At 31.8% G+C, this 26,599-nt stretch overlaps 1 protein-coding gene across 2 annotated transcripts; it reads left to right on the forward strand.

The window, feature by feature from the left end:
• The first annotated feature begins 5,290 nt into the window (after window positions 1-5,290).
• On the forward strand, window positions 5,291-22,251 carry LOC111622427 (probable nuclear transport factor 2). Of its 2 annotated transcripts, XM_023364906.1 has the most exons (4): window positions 5,291-5,529; window positions 6,709-6,789; window positions 21,683-21,810; window positions 21,875-22,251. In XM_023364906.1, the coding sequence occupies exons 1-3, from the start codon at window positions 5,332-5,334 to the stop codon at window positions 21,794-21,796; spliced, it is 393 nt and encodes a 130-aa protein (XP_023220674.1). In that variant the 5' UTR covers window positions 5,291-5,331; the 3' UTR covers window positions 21,797-21,810; window positions 21,875-22,251. The 2 variants fall into 2 exon arrangements, with proteins under 2 accessions (XP_023220674.1, XP_023220598.1); XM_023364830.1 differs by having other exon boundaries at window positions 21,683-22,251.
• Window positions 22,252-26,599: the final 4,348 nt, after the last annotated feature.

Raw genomic sequence — 26,599 nt, forward strand, 5'->3', positions numbered from 1 at the left:
AGTAACATATAAAATTCTCATTAAGTCCAACCCTACTGGAGATACAAAAGACCCTTTTTATCCTCCCCACCCTCTTGACTTTTTAATCACCAAAATTTAATAACATCAATTTTAATAAATAAACCTCCCTGCAAAATTTTAGAAATTTTAACAAAAAGTTCAGGAGTTAAGTTTCAAAGAGGGTGAACAAATTTATGCCCACACACTAATATCCACACAGAGTTTTAACATCTGTGAATTTTTTGCATTTCTTGATGTTTCAAGATTTCAAGTCCAAAAGTGTAAAAATTTTGAGGGGTCATTTTTTCACTGATCGTCATACTTTCCCTCTGTTATATATAACAGTCAAGAAAGTAAAACAGCTCATTAATTAGTAGTAGTTTTAATGAATTTAAATTACATATTAATAACTACTAGGTATTTTCTAGGAAAATGAAACTGAAATCTGCATGTAGGTTTCTATGTTTCAGCTTGACATGAAAACAAATGTGCCGACATGCTTTTAACATTTTCTAAATCAGTTTAAATGCTGCAGGTTTGGGGAGGACATGCATATCCATCATCATAACCGACAAAAACATCAAGAAACATTAAAAAAACACATGTGCAGCCAGTGGCCCAGAAGCTGGTTAAAACATGCACACGTGCATGCTTTGAAAAATTGATTTTATCATGACATTGTGCACATTGAATTCTTATTATGTAGATCAAAATAAAAATTTGTCAGAGATCATTGTAAGTTGACAGCATTTGTAAATTTGACATGTAGTGCATGATCAGCTTACAACTGGCAATTGTCCCATAGATTTTACTTGACAAAATTTGACCTCAAATATCTCAGCCCATAGATAGAATTTCAAAATTATGATTTCATCATGACATCAGCCTTGCCAAGTTGTACATATTAAAAAAGAACCATGTTTAGATGTTATCTGGTTGCTTTAAACTTTGATCATGGACAAAATACCTTTCTGAATGAAGAGCTCTGCTTATGATTTACTCAATTATAATTAATAAATTTGCAGTCAAATTCTTTGAAGTTAAGATTTTCATATATTATTATTTATTTAATTTCAAAATAAAAATAAAATATTATCAATAAACAGATAGAATTCTTTTGTAGAAAATATTTTTAAAGGTGTGACTTAATAAATAGAATGGAATGTATATTTGACATATAATTCTAAAATAAATAATAGAAACAAATGTAATTTTTAAAAATTATGGATTATAAAGTTTAGTTAATAAATTTTATTATTAACATTAAGATGTGTGTTAATACTATGAAACTGCAATTTTTTTTTCTGGTTTATATTAAAATCTATACAACATCCAGTATTTTATGAATTTCTTAAATTATATTATTCAAATTGCATCATAAAATAAGTTGTTTGAAATCATCTTGTTGAAGGGAAAAATCATTAAGTGAATGCATTTTTAAACCACTAGCCCAGAAAAAGCTTTTGTAAAATACTTTGTTTTGATTACTTAATTCTATTTATATGCAGTTTGAACTAAAAATATATCATTTATTTTGTTTTTAATTAACTATTTTAAGTTTTGTAAAGATATGCTTATTTACATTCTATTAATAATGTCATTATTTTGATTTTAATTAAAGTTATCAGGTTTACATTCTACAAAGAACAAAAATTGTATTGTATATATTATTAATTTATTTGCTTTTGTTTTATTATTTTTTGTCTAAATCTGTTCCATGTCTATCTATGCATTTTAGTTTTTAAGTGTGCGCTTTTATCAATTACCATAATTCGTAATTTACTGTATATTAAAATACGATACTGTATAATAGTTTTTTTTTTATTAATTTGATATATTTGCTCTTTGTACTGATAAGTTTCTTGCAATAGGACTTTAACCTCAAAGTAATGAGTCAGGTGATTTTTGTACTTTATGATAATTTCTTACATAATTGTAACCTTTGATTTATTTTATTGGTACATTTAATAAACTATTTCATATATACTTTGATGATAAAGCAAAATATTTAAAAATTTTGTGATATTTCATAAATCTCCAAATATAATAAAACAGAATTAAGTCTTGTTTGTTAAACTTTTAATTTTTTTTTCTAATTTATAAAAATAAGTTATAAACATAAGGCTAACTCTATTTGTGCTTGACGTAACAAAGGCTGTGGCATCCACTTATTGAAATTGCTTTGTGGATTAATGAGGATTTGTATTATCGTCAGTTTAATGACAAGGAAAATATTTTTTTTTTTTTTGATTGATACACCTTTCTGATTACTGTCTACTAATGGTCTGTATATAAGAATCAATCTCAGAACAAAGGTCAGCTCTCAAATAGTTAAACGAAATTATTTATTTCTAAATAATAATGTGGAGCAATTAGGAAATTTTGAGTAAATGTTAAATTTCTAAACAGTTTCTTGTCATATTTTGTTTATAACTTTTTCAAATGATGATGCTTTCTAAAATATTTACCTAGAATTTTACAAGAAAGCATTCAGATTAACATATATATAATGCTATAGGATAACTTGACAAACAAATAATTTTTGCAGATTGAGAATATAGTTACTTAATCTTTGTCTTGTCTGTCGGTGTGTAAATTAAGACACAAAAACAAGAAAATTTCAAATTTTACATTATCATATCTGTATTTTATTGATATACAGTAAAGCTTGTTTAAGTCGAAGTTTGAGAGAGAAAAGTTAATTTTGAATTAATGAGTTTTTAATGCTTCCCTTTTAAAATTTTTGTAGCTATAATTTTCCCATTATCAAGCTGTTTCTCAAGACTCTGTTCACAGAATTATTACAAAATTGCATAAAATTTATGGTATACTTTTGAGGGCATTGTCAAGACACTGTCCTTGCATCCTGATAAGTGCACCTGTAACATACTAGGCATGTTTTCTAGTAAAGTGTTTTAAGCAATTTTTGCTTTTGTAGGAAACACCTCAGCTACTAACTATTGTAAGGTTTTTTTGTATGTGTCATTTTGTTTGAATAAAAATGTTTAGTCAGAAATGACACACAATTCTCGATGAGATTATAAAATATTGGAGAAAATTCAATATTACATGAAAATGCAATTAGCTACATCGTAAACAACAATAATAGAATGCGTGTACTCACACTGGTGAGTACACGTATTACTAATAAATTTGTACTAATAAATTTGAAGATGTTTATGTTGGAATAGAAGAATATGTGAAAAACTGTTTCTAATTTTTCCAATAACCAGTTTAAAATAGATTTTCACATGTCACAATCTTTTCATCCACCATAAATTATAAGCATATTTACATACCAGCCATCTTAACTTCTGTCTTCAATGCTTGTGAGCCTTGCTGCACTAACACTACAGTGGCTAACTTAAAGCAGAAATAGCTTAACTATCTTTTAACAAAATGGCTTTATGTGGCTTTACTAGGAAATGCACACACTGTATGAGTAAAAGGATGCAGACAAGAGGACATAATGGCATGAAGCATAGTGTTTATCTTATACAATCTTATATAAATCATTCTACATCTTATTCATTTAGAATAGAAGAGAGAATGAAGATTTGAGTTAATGCAGTTTGACTTAGCAAGGTTTCACTCTAATTGATTGTGAAATATCAGTACAAAAACATTTGTCAATGTTGTTCATACTTTTCCTCCTTCCAATTCTTGGAGTTGATTTTAGTTTTCAGTTAAAAAAAAAAATTTAAAAATGAATCAAAAAATTTTTGCTTTTGTATTTTAAAAGTTCATAGTTTGGTTTGTAGTTATTTTGAGCTGGAAAATAATAAATAAAGCTTGAAAGTGAGAAAAATGACTGATTTGTTGGAAGTTTAGTTCTGTTTGACACAAATTGATTATTAACGATAAGTTTTGAATTAATTGATACTCCAAGATTTAATATTCTGAATAAGTATATTTTGTATCAAAATTAATTGCATTATTTTAAATAAACTAATAACATGCAGCCTGAAAATGCTGTGTATTGAAATAACATACTGAAAATATTCAGATTAGTTACATAAAACTTTTTATGTGGAATTAACTTTTCTAAAGTAAAATAAGGTAGAAGCAAATAGTAATTAGTATTTTCATTGTTTTCTTATTCTCTAAACAAATTGTAAATTATCCCCACAAATACTATATAAAGTCACCTTTTTATTTGTCTGTTTTAATAATATAATATTGCAATGATAATATAAGTTAATGTATTATATTGTTATATGTTAATATATATATTTGCATGTCCCATAAACATAAAACCATTGCCTAAGCAATGACAGTTACAAAGTTTTTATTACAAATTAGTAACTAATACAGTTACCCTGTCAATAGTTTTGTATATACAAGTAGAAATAGACAAATTAAATGTTGAAGATAGATAGGTTTGAGGTATTTCCTCCCATTTCTGTTGAGTTGTGTTTTGAAACTCCTCAACTGATGTATACTGTGTCCATTTCTGTAAATGGCATGAGCTGGCATTTATAGAAATAATCCTCTGATCTTAACATCATAGAAAATGTTAAGATGGTTCTATGGTGTTAAGATCAGGGATGAAATAAGTGGTCCAATTCACAGCCCTTTTATTCAAGTATCACTTATACATGCTCTTAGCCTTGTGCACAAGTGCATTATCTCATTTTAAAAAATGGTCAATTCCTGCAATACNAATATATAATATTTTATTTTATATTTTTATAATTTTTAAATTTTATTCCATTTTAATTGTTTTTGTATGTTTCAATTTGAATTTTGTTCTATATAAAATTTCCTACATCATTCTAATCTGATAAATGAATTGTTGTAAATTGTTGGCTTCCTGAACTAAGCAATTAATTAATTCATTTATCGAAATTTGTACATGTGTACTTTTGTTATTTATTAACTTCTAGCTTTGATTTTCTTTCTTTTTTATATTAGAAACCTTAGCTTTTGTTTGTATGTGAGTGCAGTGTCGAACTGCCCAATAGGCATGTGAAGCATATATCCAGGGATTCCGGGTATAGGGAGCCCAAGATTGGAAAAAATAAAGCAATTTTACCGTTGCAATTGTATGTCATAATTTATACATAATTCTATAGCTACAATTATATATTATTGAGCTACAATTTTCAAATTATAAACCTATAAATTTCCTCTGCCGTCTGTCTGTCTGTCCTTCCTTGATCTTTGGAAACGGAGTTAGAAAAATGAATAGATAAATTATAGTAAAAATATCATTACTTTGTTTTTCACTATTTATTTATTAAATATTATTATACGTTATTTTTATAATATAATTTTTAGAACAGTTGCCAAGAGTGAAGGAAAAGTAGGCGAGAGGAATTCGTACCGAAAATGAGTTTGAATCCGCAGTACGACACGATAGGTAGATCGTTCGTGCATCAGTACTACTTACTTTTCGACGATGCCGCTCAGAGGGCGAACCTGGCCAACTTCTATAACGAAGAAAAGAGCCTTATGACATTTGAAGGTCAGCAGTTATTTGGAAGAATAAAAATAATGGAAAAAATTCAAGGTTTGACTTTTCAAAAGATTTAGCATCAGATAACTTCAATTGATCCACAGCCAATGTTTGACGGTGGCATTTTAATCTGTGTTTTAGGACAACTTAAAACAGACGAAGATCCACCACACCTTCAATCAAACGTTCGTTCTGAAACCATTAGGCGAGGGATTCTACGTGGAACACGACGTGTTTAGGCTAGCATTGCATCATACTGCCTGAGATTTTGCCAANTTAAAGAAACAAACAATATTTTAAAATAAATCTACCAACTTCTAATTATAATAAAAATTAAAAAAGGTTTATTATAATTTTAAATTAAATTTACTGTTCATATGCTATTCAGTAGTTTTTAAGCTCATTTTTAAATGTATAAATTGCTTGACATCATTAATTAATATTAATCTTAAGAAATGAACTTAATTATGTACAGTTTACTTAGAGAGGATCATTTTGATGCATCACATCATGAATTATTCACAGTTGGAAAATTAGAATGTCAAATTTTTAAAGAACTCTTAATTCTATGACTTGAAAATGTGCATTCTTACAAATTCTTAAGGTAGATGCTTTATTTTTATTTTAAATATTTTAATGTTCCTTAATGTATCCTAATGGTAATAATCTTACAAAATATTTTAAATTATTCTAAATATTTTGTAAACTGAAAATTGATTCAAAAAATGTTCTAATAAATGAAAAAAATGTCTGTTTTATAAGACAAATTGGATTTATCAAATTAATTAAAACATTTGTCACTTTCCTACATAATTAGTTGAACTTCAAACATGAATTTAACTGGATGAAATTAAAATAGTGAAACAGAATTCAAAATTATATTATCACGTATCTTTGTAGAATTTCAGGTGTAAACTTCAGTTATTTTGGAAATTAGTTACCTAATAAATGTTTAAATATAAAAGAAAATAATCAAATGTAACAAGATAGCATTTCAAAATTCTATTATTTTTATCTTTTTAAGTAGTTAATATTTTTTATCATTAATATTTTATAGATAATTATACAGGTAAGTGATGATAATTGACCTTCACTTTTCTCAATGGAAAGTTGAATATCAACTATTATTAACTTTATCTGAAAACATTTCCTAGATTTATAAAATTAATAACGTTCATATTTGATTTTTTTGTATATTTTGAATTATTTTAAAAAATATTTTAATTACATAGGGTTTGACTTTTCAAAAGATTCAGCATCAGATAACTTCAATTGATCCACAGCCAATGTTTGACGGTGGCATTTTAATCTGTGTTTTAGGACAACTTAAAGTATGTATTTAACAAACTTTATTATTATATATATATGAAAAATTAATAATTCGTAAACTAAATCTTCTGTGATACTTTTTAATATAGTTGAATTTTATTTTTATTTACAAAAAGAAAAGGATGAAAATTAATTCTGAAATAAACATCACATTTAATACATTTGTATATTAAACTATCATAGAATATTATTTCAGGAGTTTTTAATGGCAGTATTAATTACAAGAACAGTTACAATATTTGTTAGAAGTTCGACTTTTTGTATGTTTTTAGATTTATTTCCGAATGTTAGTGTATTTTGCTTAGATGAAAACAAAAATCTCTTTTCATTTGATTTAGATTTTCCTTTCTAAACTTACGAGCTACAAATCATAAATTAAGAGATGCATTCTTTGAAAGTTGTTTACATGAAAGTATTCTAAACAAATATCAGTTTTTTAAAATTTAAATATAATTGATGTATGACAGATATATTTTCTCATATTTTATCTATTGCTTTTATTCAGAATAAATAATATAATAAAATGCTTTATTGCTTCTTTGTAAGTCATCAAACTATTCACAAATTACACATTGAAGTTAAATGTTTCAAAATTTGACATATAATTGATTTTAAATAAACAAAATAATTAAAAATATTAATAAATGTTGTGTTTATTTTTTAACCTATGATTACATGTGGTAGATACAATTTTTTGCACATTACTAGCTTTCCATAGGCATTTTTCAACAAATTGAGTTACTTAGTTTTGTTTCCTTAATATCCTCATGCTACATGCTATCTATCTAACTGTAAAAGTTTGTTGAAAAAATTTTTTCTGCTTATTACAAACCCTCAAAATTCATTACAGAAACCATGTTATGGATGTGATCACATACAATTTTTTTATTGTTACAAGATCACATTCATAAATGGTTTTCTGCACTGTCATTTTTGGTGACCTGACATCAAAAATGTCATGGAGGTCTCTCATGATTGTTATATAACACAAATATTATACCCTTTATTTCTACTCAAACATTGTAGCCTTTTCTGTGTTATGAAATCAATACTTTATATAAAAATTATACAGAGGTTAATTACAGTTGAAGATTAATAAATTAAGATAAAATAAAAATTGAGTCATTTCTTAAACTACTATTGGGCAATTCAAATTTTTTAACTTACAGTGGAACCTGTTTGAGGTGACCACCCCTGGAACCAAGGTAAATGATCACTATATGGGGAATACATACATTAGATCAAGTGAACCTCATGATACATTGTTTTGTAGGTTTTGTGAATTTATTAGTCTTGATAGCTGTGGTTTTATATAGCACAAGACGTAGATTAACAAGCAGTATACAGATTAATTGCATAAAAATTGCAATATACAGTACAAAAATTTCAGTTTGTTAAAACAATGTTTTATTTTGATTGATATGTAAAAAAAACATTGTTAATATGTTTATTTCAAGGATAATTTTTTCTGCAAAATTTGGCACTGTGTCTCTTTCCAGTTCCTAGACACTTTTAAGCATTGTTGGACAATTTGTGATAGCATATCATTTAATTTTTTCACACACAACTAACACATCTTTTTCTGTAACTGTACTTTTATCTTCATCCCTCTTTGTCTGCAAGAGCTCTTTGTCTGCAAGTATGATAGCTGGATTAACATCTTGAATGTCTGTTAAAATGTCATTCACTAGAGTTTCTGATTCAATTATATAGAATCAGAAGATCTATATGATAGAATCTTTACTCTGTGCATCCACATTTCATTTGAACTAATCTTACTGTTTCTTGACAGTTCATTAACAAGTTCCTGAAGATGATTGTAATTCTCATTGAACATATTAGTTTGCTCATCCATGTTTGTAGTAAATCCAGCCTTGCTGAAGTATAGTTTTATGGTTGTGATTTTCATCCCACAATGTCTTAACCCACCATGCTACCTGCTAACCCATCAAGAATGTCAACAGATTTAGCAATTTCATTTGCAATTTTTTGTTCATTTGTTCTTGCTGTAACTGCTTGTAGATTTCTATAATTTAGTTTGAATGTCTCTATTATTCCCTGATCCAAAGGCTGTAAAAATGATGAATTTGAGGAAGAAACTCCACTTGAATATCAGAAAGTCTTATACCTGGAAAGGTGAGAAGAACAGTTGTCGTCAATCATTAAAATTTTTTTTCTTTTGGAATTTTTTTTTTTGGTAGAACATTTAACCATTCAGTAAACATGTTTGTTGTCATCTATGTTCTTGTGTTAGCTTGCTTTGCCAATTAATAAAAGGATAAGCTTTTTTCCTGCAAAATTGCATGAAAACATCTGGATATTTTGCCATTTTTTACATAGCTTTCCAGCCATTGTTAATGTTTTAAAGTCAAACCTCTGCTTTTGAACATAACTTGTTCCTAAAAGTTGTTTGAAAACTGAAACAAATTTTCCCATAAAAATACGAAATGGATTAATCCATTTCTGACCCCCAAATAAAGTCTGTTTTTTACCTTTTTATTTTTTTTATCTTTCTAAAAGATGTTCATTAAAATTTCATGCATTTAATTAATACTGTTAAGTATAATGCCAAATGTTGATTATGCACTAATGAGAAATAATAATAAAATTATATTTAATAATAAATTTTTATTTAATTTGACTTAAGCATCTTTAAACACTAATTCTTGGATGCCATTTATACTATGCAAATATCAACTAGTGCAGTTTTTATTAATTCATTTGATTTAAATTCAATTTTGGCATGTATAAAAAGAAATGAAAGTAGTAGTTTTACCTGCATGCACATTGAAATCTAATTTGAATAACATCATCATTGGCGATTCATGTAATTGGTAATCCTATTGCTGATTGGTTGAGCTATTGACTTTTTTTTAACATAGGAAGTATAGGGAATTGATCATCTGTATCTCTAATCTATGGCCTGTTTTTTCCAAGTAACTTGTTCAGCAACTGAGTTATTATATGGCTACCTGGGCAGATATGAGTTTGAAATTTTGTTCTTGAACTGATTTGTTTGAAAAGTGAAGCATTGAAAAAGCAAGGTTTGATTGTATTAGGCAGTGCCCTTAGAAACAAACCACATTCGTCAGCATTAAAGATGTCTTCTATAGTATCTGTCATGGACATAAGTATTCTAGACCATTTTATAATTAACCGATACAGTTTAATAAAAATGATTTAGTTACAGACAGTACATACCAAAGGTAATTAACAAAACTTAAAAAAAAAAAAACACATCCAAACATCATCCAACACTGTGAAAATGGTTGATCTGAAAGAAAATTTCTGCCTTCTTCCTCCTTTCACAGAACATTTCCACATGGCAGTTATAGAAAGAAGAAAAAAATTAATTTTATTGAAGTTCAGCATCCTCTCACATTTGATCTTGGAGGGTAACAAAATCAATTGTTTGTGGAAACAATAAGCAACATTCATAAATTTAATTTCTGTGGAATCCTCATGGGTTGGCCAGTCTGAGACTTTTTTCCTGGTGATTCCAGAGGATTGGATCACTGTTAGATGAAACTTTCAACAGTTTTAAAGTGGATGGACAAGGATTCCACTTTTGGTTCTAAGCTGGGCCACTTTTGCCTGGCTGTCCCTGCTTGGAAAAATCTTTTCAACCCTGGCCATGGGCCAGTCAATTCTTTTTTTGATTTTCAAACCTTATGAGCAGTATGTCACCAACTCCGAGTTCTTCACCTTTTGAACTTCCCATCTGATTAGTCGCCTTAGGTATTCTTAATGCTTTGTGAAAATCCTGTGAAAACTTGTTTATTGTTGAAGACATTCATGCCAGGAACACCAACCTCTTCTATGTCTTGAATAAACCTGGCTGGAGTCAATGGAAAAAAATCTTTGATGTCTTTCCCAACATAAGTGAGTGGCCTGCTGTTGATCATTGCCTCCATGTCACACAAACTCATAGACAATTCCTGAAACCTCAAAGATGAATGTCCCAGCACATGCCAAAGCAAAGTTTTCATTGATCAGATTAGCTGCTCCCACCATGCTGTAGTCGGTCAAATGCTTTTGTGTGACACAATCTTTTGCCAATCTAAGGCCTTTAGGACACCCTGGGCATCGAAGAAGTTTCTTCCATTGTCAGAATATATATAGTTGAAAGTTTCCCTCTTCTAGAAATTAGCCTACATGGTGCTTTTATGAAGCTTTCAGTGCTCAATGACATAACTAGTTCCAAATTAATTGTTCTGTATATTGCACAAGTGACAATAACAATCCAAGCCTTATTTTTGTTTCTAAGCAAAAAGGGCTACACAAATTCACTCCAGTTATCTTAAATGCTCTTATGTCTCTGACACAATTCAATGGCAAGTGTATTGGGGCAGTTGCTCAGACCCAAGCCGTATATCTTTCACACTTAGTATATTTTGTCAAAATGTTACAAATAATGTGTCTGTAGGAGATAATCCAATATTTCTCCCTTAGTTTAGAAGAGATTATTTGAACATGTACATGGCAATTGGCTAGATGATGACCTCTAAGCAAGTAACTATAGTTGACTTAATTGACAGCAAGATGGGATTTCTAAATGAAAATTCATCATTCTTCTCAATAATTTTTGTTTTTACCCAAATCACACTTCCCTTATCTTCCATTGTGGCTATACCTTTAATTACTCCCTCCATTCAATATAAGGAAACTCCCTTTGCACTAGACACCATAGAGTATTCTCTGCTTTTTCTAGCTCTTCTGTGGTCAGAATGTTCCCTGTAAAGGCATTCTCCTTGTGAGCTTTTCTTCCAAATCTCCACAATTAGGCTAAAACTCAAATGATGCATGAGAATTTTGAAAGTCTTTCATATCACTTTTGAGTTTTTGTTGACAGTAAGACTGACATGGCCAGCAATCCTCAGGATCCTTAATCCAGTGTGGACCCTCCCATCGTCTAGTCTGTATCAACTGTTGGGGACTGCAACCCCTAGAGGGGAGGTTGGCAGGATTCAGTATTCCAGGAACATATCTCCACTGGTTAGGGTCAGAAAATTTACAGATTTCTTGGACTCTATTCTCAACAAAGGTTCTCTATTGATTGTTGTATCTTATCCATGCAAGGATTGTGGTTGAATTCATCAAAAAGTGTGTAGGAATTGTTAAAGTACCAAAGCTTCCACAATAAATTTTGCAAGTTGTGCTTTGATAACACATGCCAACAGCTCCATTCTGGGAATTGCAATTCCTTTTAATGGAGTAAGCTGAGATTTTGCTTCCAGAAGCTGCATCATGACTCTGTCTTTCTCCTCACAATGCAAGTACTGCAGTCACATAGGCCTTTTGGCTGGCATCACAGAATGCATGAACAGACCATCTGCTTGGGGCATTATAACTCACATGTTGAGGAATCCCGAGGTTCTTGAGCCCACCCAGCTCATTTACGCCCTTTTCAAACTGTCTTAAAGGTGCATCCCAACTGGACTTGGTTACTTAAGCTTGCTGTACCACTAATTTCAGTGGCAACGTGATGGTTACGAACACTCCAATGATATCAAATATCTCCTGAATTATTAATAAAATTTTCCTCCTGGAGAGGCTTTCCTTTCTCCACTACTCTAAGGTCAAACATAAGGCTATCTTCCTTCCAGTCCCATAAGAGACCTAATACAGGAGCCGTATTCTTATTATTGTTTCTCATTTCTGAGAGACAATGTCTACATCACAAGCTGGTCACTGATTAGCTAACCATTTGTTTATGTCTTTAGAGATCATTGCGTTTCTCCAAATGTGATTCTGGACAACTTTTTCTCGAAGATTCTCTCATCTCTCAGAGAACGAGACTTTCAACTGATCTTTCATCTGTTGCCTCAATTTTGTTGTATCCAATATGGACGACTGGATGCTACTTGCACTGTACGATCATATTAGAGAATGACTCTATCTCGAGAAAGAATATTTCGAGAGAGAAAATGATTGATTTTTTTCCACTTCCTACTCGGGAATGCCACTGATTTCATCTTTTTTAATTATCCTATATCAATTAATGAACTATTGAATATATGGTAATCTTATCCATCTCTCTAAGTATTTTTCGAAATATTATACCATAAATTTCTCCTTAACTGAGTACGTACACTTTTCTAACTTAGGTTATTAAAATTTTTATTTTTTAAGAGATAGTTTGACATTACAATTTGTAAAAACATTATAAAACAACTCTTGCTTGAACTCTTGCTTTCCTTATCAAGTGATCTATACTTATGTACTCTACATTTTGAAAATTTTACAATTTCATTGGTTAAAATTCTATATTGTATTGCACGCACAGATAACCTGGACATGTATAATCAACCTAATAGAATCATGACATCAACAATAAAGACAAGATCATTATGAATGACCAGAATTGCCTCTGTCTCTGAGAGATGAACTTTGTCTTTTGTTTTGACATCATTTTTCTCAGAAAGAAGAGATGAGAGATAAGTGACCAGAATATGGCCCATGGTATCATTGTTGTAAACTCCCCATTAAAGCTTGTTCACTTGAAATATTGATTCTTTACATTCACTGGGTTGAATACCCATTGTCTCAATTCCATTTTAGCTTCAGCAAAAATCTCATTTGCTTTAGCAATGAAGGATTTTAAGACTGCTTCACTTTCCACCAAAGTGACACAATTGTCAATATAAAAGAATTTGGAAAGTTTAGTTGGTATTGCTCTATTTTCTTCTGAGACATTAGTCACGTGGAACAGTATAACTGCTCCCAACAAGAATGGACTGCTTGTGATTCCAAATACCACCCTTTTATGGTGAAATACTTTGATTTTTTGATTGTTCTCTCACCATAGAAATCTCAGATAGTCCCAGTCTTCTTTATCTCAATTTGCAGAAAGGCACATCTTATGTTGGCTATCACTTCTATTTGTTTCCCTAAATCTGCTAATATTTGTTGATGAGATTTGGATGCTAAACAGTCATTAAGGGAAGGAGTTCTGTTATTCCTACAAAATGCATCAAAAAGTGATCTTACTGGAGTTGTGCAACTATTGTATTTAATTAAAGGATGGTGGTAGGAGATAATGACATTTGGCACACAACTCCTCTTTGGGCACTGCCTCAATAATTCCTTTTCCTAACCATTCACAAAATACTTTACCATACTCCTGAAATTTATTCATACACTTGAGTCATTTCATAATATTAAGAAGTCTTTTTTCAGCCATGCGGCAATTAGTTGGAATATCCTGTTTACCATCTACCCATGGAAGACCAACAAAACAGCGACTCGACTGTCCTCCCTTCTCCTAAGTGAATTCCAGAAGTATTGTGCAGTCTCTTCTTGGTGACCTTTGTTAAACTCTCTCCAGGATCTTTGACCCCTATAGTTTCAAGCTACTAAAGTTCAGGGATTTGTAACTCCCTCAATGCCAAATTGGTGAGTAAAGTCAAGGCATTTTCACAGTCATTTGTCACATTTTCCATCAGACCACAAACTGCCCATCCCAATTTGGTTTCAATTGCCATCAACCCTCCTTTCAATTATATTATTTTGCCAGTAAGCAGCTTCTCATAAATTTTACTGCCAATCAGATGATCAACAGTGGAGCTTCCTGGTCCTGTCTATTAACCATATTCTATATATCTTAAGCTATTTTAAAATATTCCTCAAACAGGGAATGGGCTATATCTTCAGATGATGATGATTCTGTTACTAATGACTTCTGCTTGTAGGATCTTTGGGAACCATAGTCCAGGAGAATTGCACACATTTTGATTTTTTGCCTTCTATAACTTCTACTTCCAGTGTCATCAATACTATTTCCTTGGAACACTCATGTTGGGTGATAGTGTTTTGTACCAGTTCAGATTGTTCTGGGTAGAACAACACAGAATGTCCTTTATTGCATAAATAAGAGCAGACCAAGCTTTTGCAGCACTTTGCAATATGGCTGCATTTAAGGCATCTTAGGCTACATCTTTTCTTTCATATCTTGTCCCTCTTTTCCTTCGGTGACAAGGATCATGCAGCCAAACAATCTTTATTGTCAAGCACTTTGTCACAGAAGGTACAGTTCAGTTCTCTACCAGCAAATAAACTTGTAGCATTGTTGGTATTTTAACTTCTTCTTTTGGTTGTCCTTAAACACTTCCTGTGTAGTCAATCCTTCTAAACCTCCCCTTGCCAAAAGTAGTCATTCTTCCCCTTTAGTTTCTCTTTTCAAAAACTTCAAAAAAGCAGTATTTCAAGTATATATAAGGTAATATATACTTGAAACACCAAGGCATGTATAAGGTAAGAGGGAAAACTGTATTGTTCATCTGAACACTCAATGATATTAGCGCCCCTAGTAATGGTTGTGTAGACACTTGTTTATTACTAGGGTATACCGACCATTATTAGCATTTTTTTTCTCAATTTATAGCATCCTAATGAGAATATGTTTGTTTAATGTTTGCAGGCCATGTAATAACATCTTTAACATTAGAAAAATGATTACATCACTTTCCAAAACAAAAAGAAAGGTATATGTGGATAGTAAAGTTGAAATTTTTATTTCATTTAATTATTAAACTTGCATATATTTGTTTAATATAATTATAATACAATTGCACAATACAGTTAAATAAAATTCTGGAATGCAGGATTATTAAACAATATATGGTATTTCAATGCTGTTACACAAAGTTCAAATCTGTAAGAAACATACAACAAAAATAACTACATGATTATAGCATAGGAATAAAATGATATCAATAAATGTTATCTGTATATTATATATTTCTAGCAAATTAATTAGGATAATAATTTCATATACAGATAAAAAAAACTACCTTATTTAGGAACAATCAATATATTTTCAATTATTTTATACACTGTTCTTCTCATTATTTTTATTTATAATCTGTGATAATTATTGCATTTTCTACTTAATTCTTGAATAATTAATGAAGTATTATAAACTTTTAATATTTATATTATTTTAGCTTTTAGTATTTATTTGGTTGCGTATCTATAACAGTATAAGTAAATAATTTACTTAAACAAGTAAATTAACTGTAGAAATGTGTTTGGCCTAATTATAGGTACAAAAATATTCACGAATACTTTCTTATATTTTCGTAATCTAAATTTTAACAATATTCAAATGTAATTGCTATATGATCAAAATCATTTACCTTTCTTCTTTCTTGGGATATGGATTTAATCAGTTTCCAGAAGTTGAAGACATTGTCATAAAGCTTGCAAACATACAATAAATAGAATAGAGATAAAACATCCTGCTGGTAAAAAACAAACTTCTTGTGTAAAAAATTCATTTTCAATATAGCTAATAATGGTTGTTATAACGTGGTTATAAGCTGGCAATGATTGAGTCTACACAACCATTACCAAAGGGCACTGATATCATCAAGCGACGAATTTAACAATAGAGTTTCGCCACTTACTATGTACAAGCTTTGGGTATAGCCAAGTTGCATTAGCTTCTGGATCCACCCCTAAAGATGCCAAAGCTTTAAGATGAGTTCAGCCTTATTGAAGAATTTACCTACAGTAATCTGTTCCTTTTACTCATATGTACAGTACATTTAAGTTTATCATATGGAGCAACTCTTGGACATAGACTTCCACCAACAGTCTTTCCAAAATGATGTTCTAGAGTGTCTTTACATAATTTTCTGATGTCATAAGTTAGCTTTTGACAAGTTCTTATACTAAATTCACACACAATCTGCGACTCACTTCAATCTCGATTTACCTACAGTCTGGATTGTGACTGTCGCCAGTCGAACGTCGTGCTGTTTGCACAGGCAGTCCGCTTGAGAATAACCCAGGTATTACACACGATGATAAAACTGATATAACTACATGGTAAGTCACGAACATCAACAAACAAAATGGAAGTGTTGGTTAGAAATAAATGCAGTACTTTTTCTTGCCATATATCTAATAATAGACAGATATTAATAGACAGATAATAATAGACAGATCTCCAAATACAGTGACTTTTTTATTTTTCTATCAATAGCCCAACACATGTTCCGCAGCCATCTTGTATTTTCTTGCGTGTGTGGGATTGTGAGATCTCTCTTATAACTGGATCTAGTTTCAAGAACTCTCTTGAGTTGATCGTGATTGAACCTCGTTTCAGTTGAGATTGAAACAGTCAAGAAAGGTCGCACCAAGGCATAGTTGCCGGCCTTGGTCACAACATAGATTGAAATGCTCGGTGTGAACGGGGTATTAGACATGTGACCCAGTTAGAATACTGGAAAAGATACTGGAATTTTTCTGAATTATCCAGCTCATCATCTAAGTAAATCCTTTTAAACTGTGACCAAAAAGGCAGCCAATTCCTCAGTTTCCTATCATATTTCTATTTTTGGGAGTTTGTAATTTTGTTTTTTGGCACCATGTTTGACATTCTCATTTTGCTTCTAAGGTTACCATCCATATCATTAAGCCTTTCTTCAACTAAATATTTTATTGAAATATACTCATTGGAATATTGTTCTGCAGACTCTACTTCATTTCCTATATTGTAGTCACTTGTGTCCAAGTCTAGGAGAAAGTTCAAAATGTTACGATCTATTGGATTGTTTGGAAAGTAATTTCGTTTTTTTCCCTATGGAAAAAAACACAATATTTTCATAATAAATAAATATTTTATTGAATTATATATCGACCATTTTGGTCAAATACCTGTTGCCATCATTTCTGGTAGTAGCATGATTCCATGTTTATAAGTTTTGATCTTTGCTACAGAAAACTAATCTAAGTGATTTTTGACATTTTCATTTCAAGTAAATGTCTTACAATTTAAAAAATTTTGTATAGACCAGAACAAGTAATAATCTGAGGGTGCCTGATCTGGCGAATATGGTTGGTTTGATAGCACGACCCATCTAAGCTGTAACAGTTTCGGACAAGTTACCAAACTTGTGTGAAATTTGGCATTATCATGATAAAACACTGTTTTTTTTGTTGATCAATTCTGGCCTTTTCTGTTTGATATTATTACTCAATTTGTTTACTCGGTGGCAGTACACTTTCGAATCAATTGTTAAATTGTCTGGTAAAAGCTCAAAAAAAATTTCCTTAAAATCTCACCAAAGAGAACAACTCTCTTTAAGAACATGTGGAAGCCATATATCGAGCTTTGAAATGAAACCAATTCATTTCAAGTAATCATAAACAGTTCAGTTTGACAAATTTAATCTCTTAGTGATTTCACGCATTGTTATTTGGCAGTTTGTTTCAATCAGTACCTTTATTTTGTTTCCATTGGCTTCAACTGGCCATCCAGAACGTGGTGCATCTTCAATATTGAAATTGAGAGAATGAAATTTTATAAACCAGTTTTGGCACTGTCTTTCTCTCAACATATCTTCTCCCTACATGTACTGTACCACAAATTTTTTCTTGCTTGAACATCATTTTGATTTTTTGGTAATAAAAATGCAAAATATGCCGAAAATGATTCTTTCGATTTTCTATATTCAATGGGACACCATAAAAAAGTCAATTGTACAGAATCAAACAAAAATAATTATAAATAAGCCTTAAAATGTCAGCTATCAAAGTATATAATGAAAATTTGGTTTAAAATGAAATTGGCTGGTAAAAATACATCTAATTCCTCTAATAATAAAAAAACGAAATTACTTTCCGAACAACCCAATAGATCCTTAACTTCCACCTACAAACCTTACAATTTTTTCAATTTGTCCTTGAGGATTCCTCTATCTTCCTCAACTTTACAAATTTCATCCTTTAGGATATTAAGTCTTTGTAAATGAAGCTCTTAGAGTCGTTCATTTTCTTTTAATCTTTACCATTTTACTCGAATATATTTGAATTCAACTAGGATCCTGTCGTGGAAGCCAATTTTGTAATGGACATAAAGTATTCTAGACTATTTTATAATTAACTGTTACAGTTTAATAAAAACGATTGTTTATTTACAGATGGTACATACAGAAGGATATTAATTAACAACACTTACAAAAACACATCCAAACATCATCCAACACTGTGAAAATGGCTGGTCCCAAAGAAAAAATTTGTGCCTTCCTTCGTTGTTCACAGAATGCCCCCATACAGCTGTTACAAAAATAAGAAAAATAAAAAAATAATTTTACCAAACTCCAGTAGTATCCGTGAAAAAACTGGGATATCCTAGACAGGATATACCATTTATTTCAAGATCTTTGAAGGTTTTCACTTATATCTATATCACTTATATTATCTTACATCTATATCATTTGATTTTCCACACAGTATCCTGTCTGAAATGGCATGTCTTTGCTTAAATAATTTGAGCCAGCTGTTTGATACATTAAAATTCTGAATATGAAGCTTCTCTGCAAATTGGGCTAGTGTCTCTGGCCCAATGCTACTTCTTGTAGCATTGGGCCAGAGACACTAGCATTGATTCCCATGCATTTGCTGAAATCATTCTGAACAGCATCACTTATTTCAAAATTTGCTGTCTTTTTTTACTTTTCAGGAATGGTCTCCATTTTCATTGTCTTCCTAACATTTAAGATATTCTGCCTTGCGTTTATGAATGTTGTTAATGTATGTTTTACTTATCCGGAACTTTGCTTCTGCTTTTTGCTTACTATTGGATTCAAGAAACGTGATAACCTCAACTTTTACTTTCAGAGAAAGCTCTCTGTATGGCTTGGTTGGAGCCATAGTTGAAAGCTGTGGAGAAGATGAACAGATTTTGGATGCTATCAATAATTAATAAAACATACAAAACTAAGAATACACTTAAATATGATAAATACGAGAGAAGCTTCAATAAAGTAGGAGACTGTGATATTTCTGGAGTTTTCTAAATTCTGCCTGAACATGTCAGATATGAGATTTTATAGACTAAACAATCATAAAATCCAGCCCAAAATTTATCACTAGTGCTCGGAAAGTTAGATCTTGATATAAAAGCACATTTCAGAGGTAATGAAATTATTTCTCTTTTTTCAGTTTTTACATTTACTTAACATTTTTATTGAAGTTTAGATAAAATTTAGTTTCTTAGAATAGCTGTTGTACTGCAATATTGAAGCAGCATTTGGTAATGGACTTATGACTTTTTTGAAGTAAATACTACAGTATATGAAAGCAAATGTTGACCGGCAAATAGACTTTCTTCTTTCCCGCGCCATGTGAGTTTCTGGTAGCACAAAAACCCTCAACCTACCAGCTATTCTCTGTAAAGTGGTCACTAATGGTTACAGTTCAGGAAAACTTAATATAACATTGATTACATTACACAATTAACAGGTGGTCACTATACTGAGAAAAAATACGCCTGAAATTATGAAGTAAATTTCAGGTCAAATAAAATCGGTCACCGTAGAAAGGTAATACAGAGGTGGTCACATTAGCAGGTTTCACTGTATACAGTTGACCCCCCCATAACACTGTTGATAATTCCATTTTATATGAATTCCACGTTGTACGAGCCACTTAGATTTTACAAATACATGTGCTGGGCTGTGAACGGCTCATGTATTTGTAAAATCTAAGTGACTTGTACAACATGGAATTCATATAAAATGGAATTATCAACAGTTATAGGGGGGGTCAACTGTATCTATTTTTTTTGCTGTTTGGGTATGAGCATGAGCATTGTAAAGAAGTTGCAAATGCATACTTAATGATCACAAGAACAGATGATTTTTTTCAGTTTTTCAGCTTACAAAGAGATTGATTTTTACATAAATCACTCAAATCATAGAATGAACAAATTCAAGAATTTTTTGAAATACACTGCTGATCATAAAAATTGCTACAGCATGAAGCAAATGCAAAATTTGCATGAAAGGTACAATATGCTGGGTGCTATGTACCTCGAGATTACCTGTCAATTTAATCATCTCTTCCTCCCATTCTACTGTATCTGTACAATGAACATGATTCTGTTATTTGCTTTCCTTCTTGATAAAGCAATTTTAATGGCCAGCAGTGGAATTACTTTGTCAACAAAGACAATCCACATTCAAATTGGTTTAATTAACATCTATTAACATATGTTCAACACTAAGAGTATCTATTTGAAGATTACAGTCTTGGTGTTGAACATAATCTTGTAGAAGAATTTAAAGACTGATTTAAAGTCATATTCTTTGTATTCACATTTCAATTGCTCATTCTTTTTCATCAATTCTCTTTAAACATAATTCATACCACAGTATCATCATTCATTGGGAAAACTTGCATTGGAGATAAGATGGTTCTAAATATTGTAATGCATGCTTTAATTATCCTGCTGATATGAACCTATTAAAAATGTTTATATTTATTGTGTCATTTATATAATCCAAATTCATTTCTTTGTTTAAAAAACTTTTCGTAGTATGTGGGAATTTTTAGCATTTTCATCAGATTTATTTTCTTGGTTGGCATTGTATAATTTGTTTTTTTTAATCAAACTATTTTTCTTTTATCTTATAGTGTAGAAACACTATATAGATTGGAAACTGTTCTCAGTTTCAAATGTATGCAGAAACTTTTATCTGAGGATGATAAAATGGAATATCACAATAAAAACAAGCAGATTTCATTTGGGTATTTTATGTGATCCATCCTTCAGGTCTGTTGCATAAAATGCTTGTAATTGTTACAAGATTTACAAGTTACAAATTACAAGAATAACGTATTATAAGTCTTATAGCTTGTAACTAATACCTTTTGTAACGTGTAATTATTATACAATAGGGACCAGAAGTCAACTTTAACTGTAAATCAGTTTTTTGTTCTGCCAAAAACGAATAAAATGTGATATTTTCCAATGTCATTTTATTCTCTGGTCTGAAGAAAAAGTTGTGATTAATTCAAAATTATATTTACATATAAAATTTGTGTACATTTAAAAAATTTGCTTTAAATTCAGTTTTATAGTAACGAGAACGTTCACTGTTTCAGACAGACGAAGATCCACCACACACCTTCAATCAAACGTTCGTTCTGAAACCATTAGGCGAGGGATTCTACGTGGAACACGACGTGTTTAGGCTAGCATTGCATCATACTGCCTGAGATTTTGCCAATAAGTAATTCATTGATAATGCCTAAGTGTCTTTTTACATGAATTTTCATTCTTTTTTTCCTGTTAAGAGTTGGGTCGACGCTCGGCTTTTCCTCCGCCGGACGGTGCGCCAATTACAAGAGAGGGGCGTCTGGAACCTTGCATCCCGGAAAAACAAACATTATACCCGCCGGACCCCAGATTTAAGCATTTACAATTCCTCTTTGAAGTCTAAAGGAATAACAGAGTTGGTGCTACAAAGTGAAAAGTTCCAGTAGTCGTCTTCACTTAGAACAAAATTCAAATTGAAAGTCAGTGAAAAGTGAAAACGCAGTCGTCGCCATCCATCTAAATAAAGTCTCGAGCAAAAAACAACAGCAAACGGCAACAAACGTCATCCACTTTCTGTTCTCCTTGGTTTTAACAGTTGTTCCAATAATACGCTAATACAATTTAGGACCAAAAGCCGTAAAAAAAATGCAGTTTCGCTTGAATTTGTGAATACGTCGTCACAGAATTCCGATATGCACACAGAAACGATAGTTAAAATAAAAACAAAAGAAAATCAAGCGTATTTTGCCTATTTCCATGCTTCAAATCTGGGATTGAACATTCTAATTGTGCACTGTTCATATAGCAAAGTTCTCTTGGCAACAATTCATGTAAATTTCATATTAAAAAAGATTTCATGTTGTGTACGAGTGTGTCATTGTTTGACATTTGTTCTTTCGTTTTAAAGTTCTGTTCGTTTTAAAGTTCTGTTTCGATTCACTTCAAAAATTTCCGATATAAGTTAAACATATTTAGGCATTTGTTTATTTCGGTATATTACTTACGTGTATTGGTTTGATTTAGAGTTGTGGAGCATCTAAATATTTATTTAATTGTGTTGATTACCCCTTTTTATGCGTGTGGGGATAAATATAACTGTTCCGTATATAATGTTTTTTAACCATGTTTTTGAGTTAGATTCGATTACAGTATGTGAATACAGTCTAATAAGTTTGTAACTTATTCTGTGCACCAAACATATTTTAAAATAAATTGTATAAAAAAATAAAATTTTGCATATAACGTAATTTTTGCTATTAACAGAGAAGGATTTAAAATGGAAACAATGGTTTTGTGCTCACGAAATAAGTGGATCCGTTTGGTCTAATTAACGCGAAGACGGAAGGAGGCGGGTCTTCTGTAGCACATCAATTGATAAAAATTCGGGTGGTCTGGCGGTTGGATACGCGTATTTCTTTAACGTCGTACCTGTACTCTAGGACACTTAAGGCCGAAGTGGCAGCCTGTTGCGATGAGAATCCGGGCGGGTCGAGAAAACAATTTTTCAGGGTGGTACGGCCGAACCAAGAATGGACTTGAAAAAAAAAAAATGCCCTCGGTGATCTAGGACAGAAGGAGTAAATATTGACATTACCTTCTGAGAGAGATACTACGATCATCTTACGGCATATTGGATTCAGTATCGTTTCAGTTCAGTTTAAATTTTAAAAAATACCTGTTAGATAACAGGCATGATTGATAGAATATTTATACTTATTGCTTTTCCTGGTATTACCATTCCATGTCTATTATTTATGAATGGTATATCCAAGAATTGCTGTCTGTATTGTCGAATGTTTTCCATTACAATTTTACACACAGTATTATGGAAACTTCTGTTTTTTTTTTTTTTAAATTTTTGGTTTTTTTCCTCTTATAGAAAATAACCAATAAAATTTTTGTAAAATTACGTTCTGATTACGCAATAAAGAAGAGAACTGATTTGTTCTAAGTTTTAAAAAAATCTTAAGTCGTACTTTGTATTGTTTTATAAATTAATAATATACATTGAGAATAGCGAGTTTGCGCAATAACTCGTCAGTTGAGCCTCAATAATAATAATCGGGACGTGGCAATTTCAGATACAAGTCGACCCCCCTATAACACTGTTGATTTTTCCGTTTTATATGAATTCCATGTTGTACGAGCCACTTACATTTTACAAATACGTGTGCCCGGCTGTGAACAGTTCACGTATTTGTAAAATCTAAGTGGCTCGTACAACGTGGAATTTATATAAAACGGAAAAATCAACAGTGTTATAGGGGGTCGACTGTAATCGATCACTTGGTAGAGGAAAGAATACAAAGATTAAAAATAACGTATTTAACCGTTTACTATTATATTAGAATAAAGTATAGAAATTTAATAGATGAAATAACGAAACATCTTGTCTAATTAATTAAAAACACGCACTAGACTGTTATCTACGATGTACTAATGAAAGTTTTTAAAGAAAAGTACAAAAATAGTAAAATTAATAACAGGATACATTCCAGTAAGCAATCAGTCCACCACAACCGAATGCCTGGCAATTAACAAGATGGCGGAAGTAAACGGCGCTACATTGGCATTTGCAGACTTTGTCCAAATAACTTTGGGTTAATACGAACGAGTATTAAAAGTTGTGTTAATAATATAACTGTGGAAGCGACCGGTTTGCTTTGTCAGACCTCCCCACGGGACGACCAGTGCCAAATACTGAACAGTCCCAGTGCATGGTACTGGGATGTACTAAAATGCATTCCAATATTCGTTGAATCGACGAATATAATTTCATAATTTAAACTTAAAAAAAAAAAGGAGACTCGTACAGCCGGAGGACCGAGCAGTTGAGATATCAGCCTCCCTCGACCTTACTAGTGTTCAGTAGTATTATCCGCTGAGCATATAGAAATGTTCAATATCAATTTTTTATTTTGTCAATTACTACGAACGTATTTGTACATTGTACAAAAGTACATCTGTGTTCGTAAACGCACTTAAATGGCCGGATGGTTGAGCAGTTAAGGTAGCAGCGTACCACTTTGTGGGCCCGCGATTAAATGTGGAAGTGTCAAAAAACCCCAGGAAATTTTTCGGGGGGTGGTCATCCGGATACGTCGGGTCCCGTCCCTCACCACCCATAATGGGCTTACAAAAAGGTGAGTCTCTTAGTACAAACATGACACGACAGCTCTATTTAATTTGAATTTGTATTTACTTGACAGTAATTGTACTGTACTAGAAGATTCTTTCGAATATTCAATTTTTTTGCCTCAAAATTGAATTTGATTCCCCCATTCTGTAGTCTACACGCTGCATCCATTGCGATTTACGTCATTGTCTTGAAAAGGTGTCCACTGTCGTTTTTAGAGGCTGAACTTTAGATGAATTTTTAAAACGGTAATAAAATATAACGGATTATTCAAAAACCTCCGGATTTTCGATACGGTCATCGGGAGATTATACACAACACACATTTTATCTTTAAGACGAAATTCAAAATTTATACGCCCACCAGACCAAACGGTCTTTGTACCCTGAACACTGGGAATTTGGTCGTGGGTTCGAGCCTCGCTCGGACGGACTGGCCACGTGGAGTTTTCCGGATTTTTTCCACGTCTGTAACGCCTAAATAGGGGCCAGTTTCCTTTAAAAGACCCCCCGGAAACATTCCCCATAGGCAGATCGCCCAAGTGTTGCGTTGCCATAACTTAAAAAACAAATAAAATTTATATACATTTCCCATTACTGTCATTTTCTATTCTACCTTCTGTTAGTAATTGTACTAGAACTGGAACGTATTCTAATAATGTTAATATAATATATCATGCTGGAACAACCGACAATGTCCAAGCGAAGAATCTTTTTTTCTGCATATAGCATTGTGCATTGTGGGCGTGCAATCGAAAGTGTTACCCTGTGAAAAATTTATAAGTACAGCTTTCCCTCGATAATCCGACAGGTATGGGACCAAAGGAGTGTCGGATTACCGAAAGTGATTACATATTTGGCATTGTTTTTTTAGCAGCAGCTTACAATATTCCCTACTCCAACTGTTCGAACAGAACTACTCACGGAAAACACACGAAATGTGTGTCATCTTGTAAGAATTGGATGGGGAGGTTCACGTCGCGACATGTTTCTGTGCAAGCAGACACGTAACGGGGACGGGTACCTTGACGGGAGGTGCGTCGGACTATCAAGGGGCAGCTGTATTTAATTTTCCACGTCTAACGACTCGGTTTTTTTTTTTATTTCTCAACGGTACTTTCTTAATTCTAATAAGCGCTCTCCGAGTGGATAAAACCACCAAACTCTGGTAGTTAGTCGAGGATTCGGGCATGGCCAACGAGCTGGAGTTTTCCGCGTTTCATTCATGTAAGTAACACCTAAATAAAGTCAAACTTCTCATAGTCTCCGCGGCATATCGCTCACGTGTCGCGTTGCCCTAACCAAATAAACCAAACTAATTCTAACGAGCGATATTTATTGTGTCATGATCAAAATGCCTGGCTGAAACTTTTCGTCACAATGTTCTCAATTCCTTTAGTGGTGCAACATCTCCTTCTTCCTATCGGATTCATCGGCATAGTGGTATCCTAATAGGAAAATTGTATAATACAAAGTTACCAGCCAGCATAAAATATGTTTTAAGTGGTTTTGGGGGCCGAGTATAAATATATGATCCGTTTTTCGCGAAATTTGATTGGTTGGCAGATTACCGTTTGATATTCGTCTGTATATAGTTGTTTGTTATATTATAGTGTTTGATTTATATAACTACAAAGATTATCTTATGTAAGGGTTTTTTTATTCGTCTTCTGTACACAATAAAAAAAAAACTTAAACGTGTTAGATTCATCACTCGGTGCAGTAAACCTTTGTAAGTATAAATGAAAAACTGTAAGTGTAAATGAACCATTGAACGGGTATCCGTCTGTCCGCGTAACGGTATGCCAAAAACGGGCACTAGAGGCGCCCTAGTGAAGATTTTACAT

The sequence above is a fragment of the Centruroides sculpturatus genome, unplaced genomic scaffold (assembly GCF_000671375.1).
Source record: "Centruroides sculpturatus isolate CEXI.00-Female unplaced genomic scaffold, Cexi_2.0 scaffold29, whole genome shotgun sequence".
NCBI classification, from domain to species: domain Eukaryota; kingdom Metazoa; phylum Arthropoda; class Arachnida; order Scorpiones; family Buthidae; genus Centruroides; species Centruroides sculpturatus.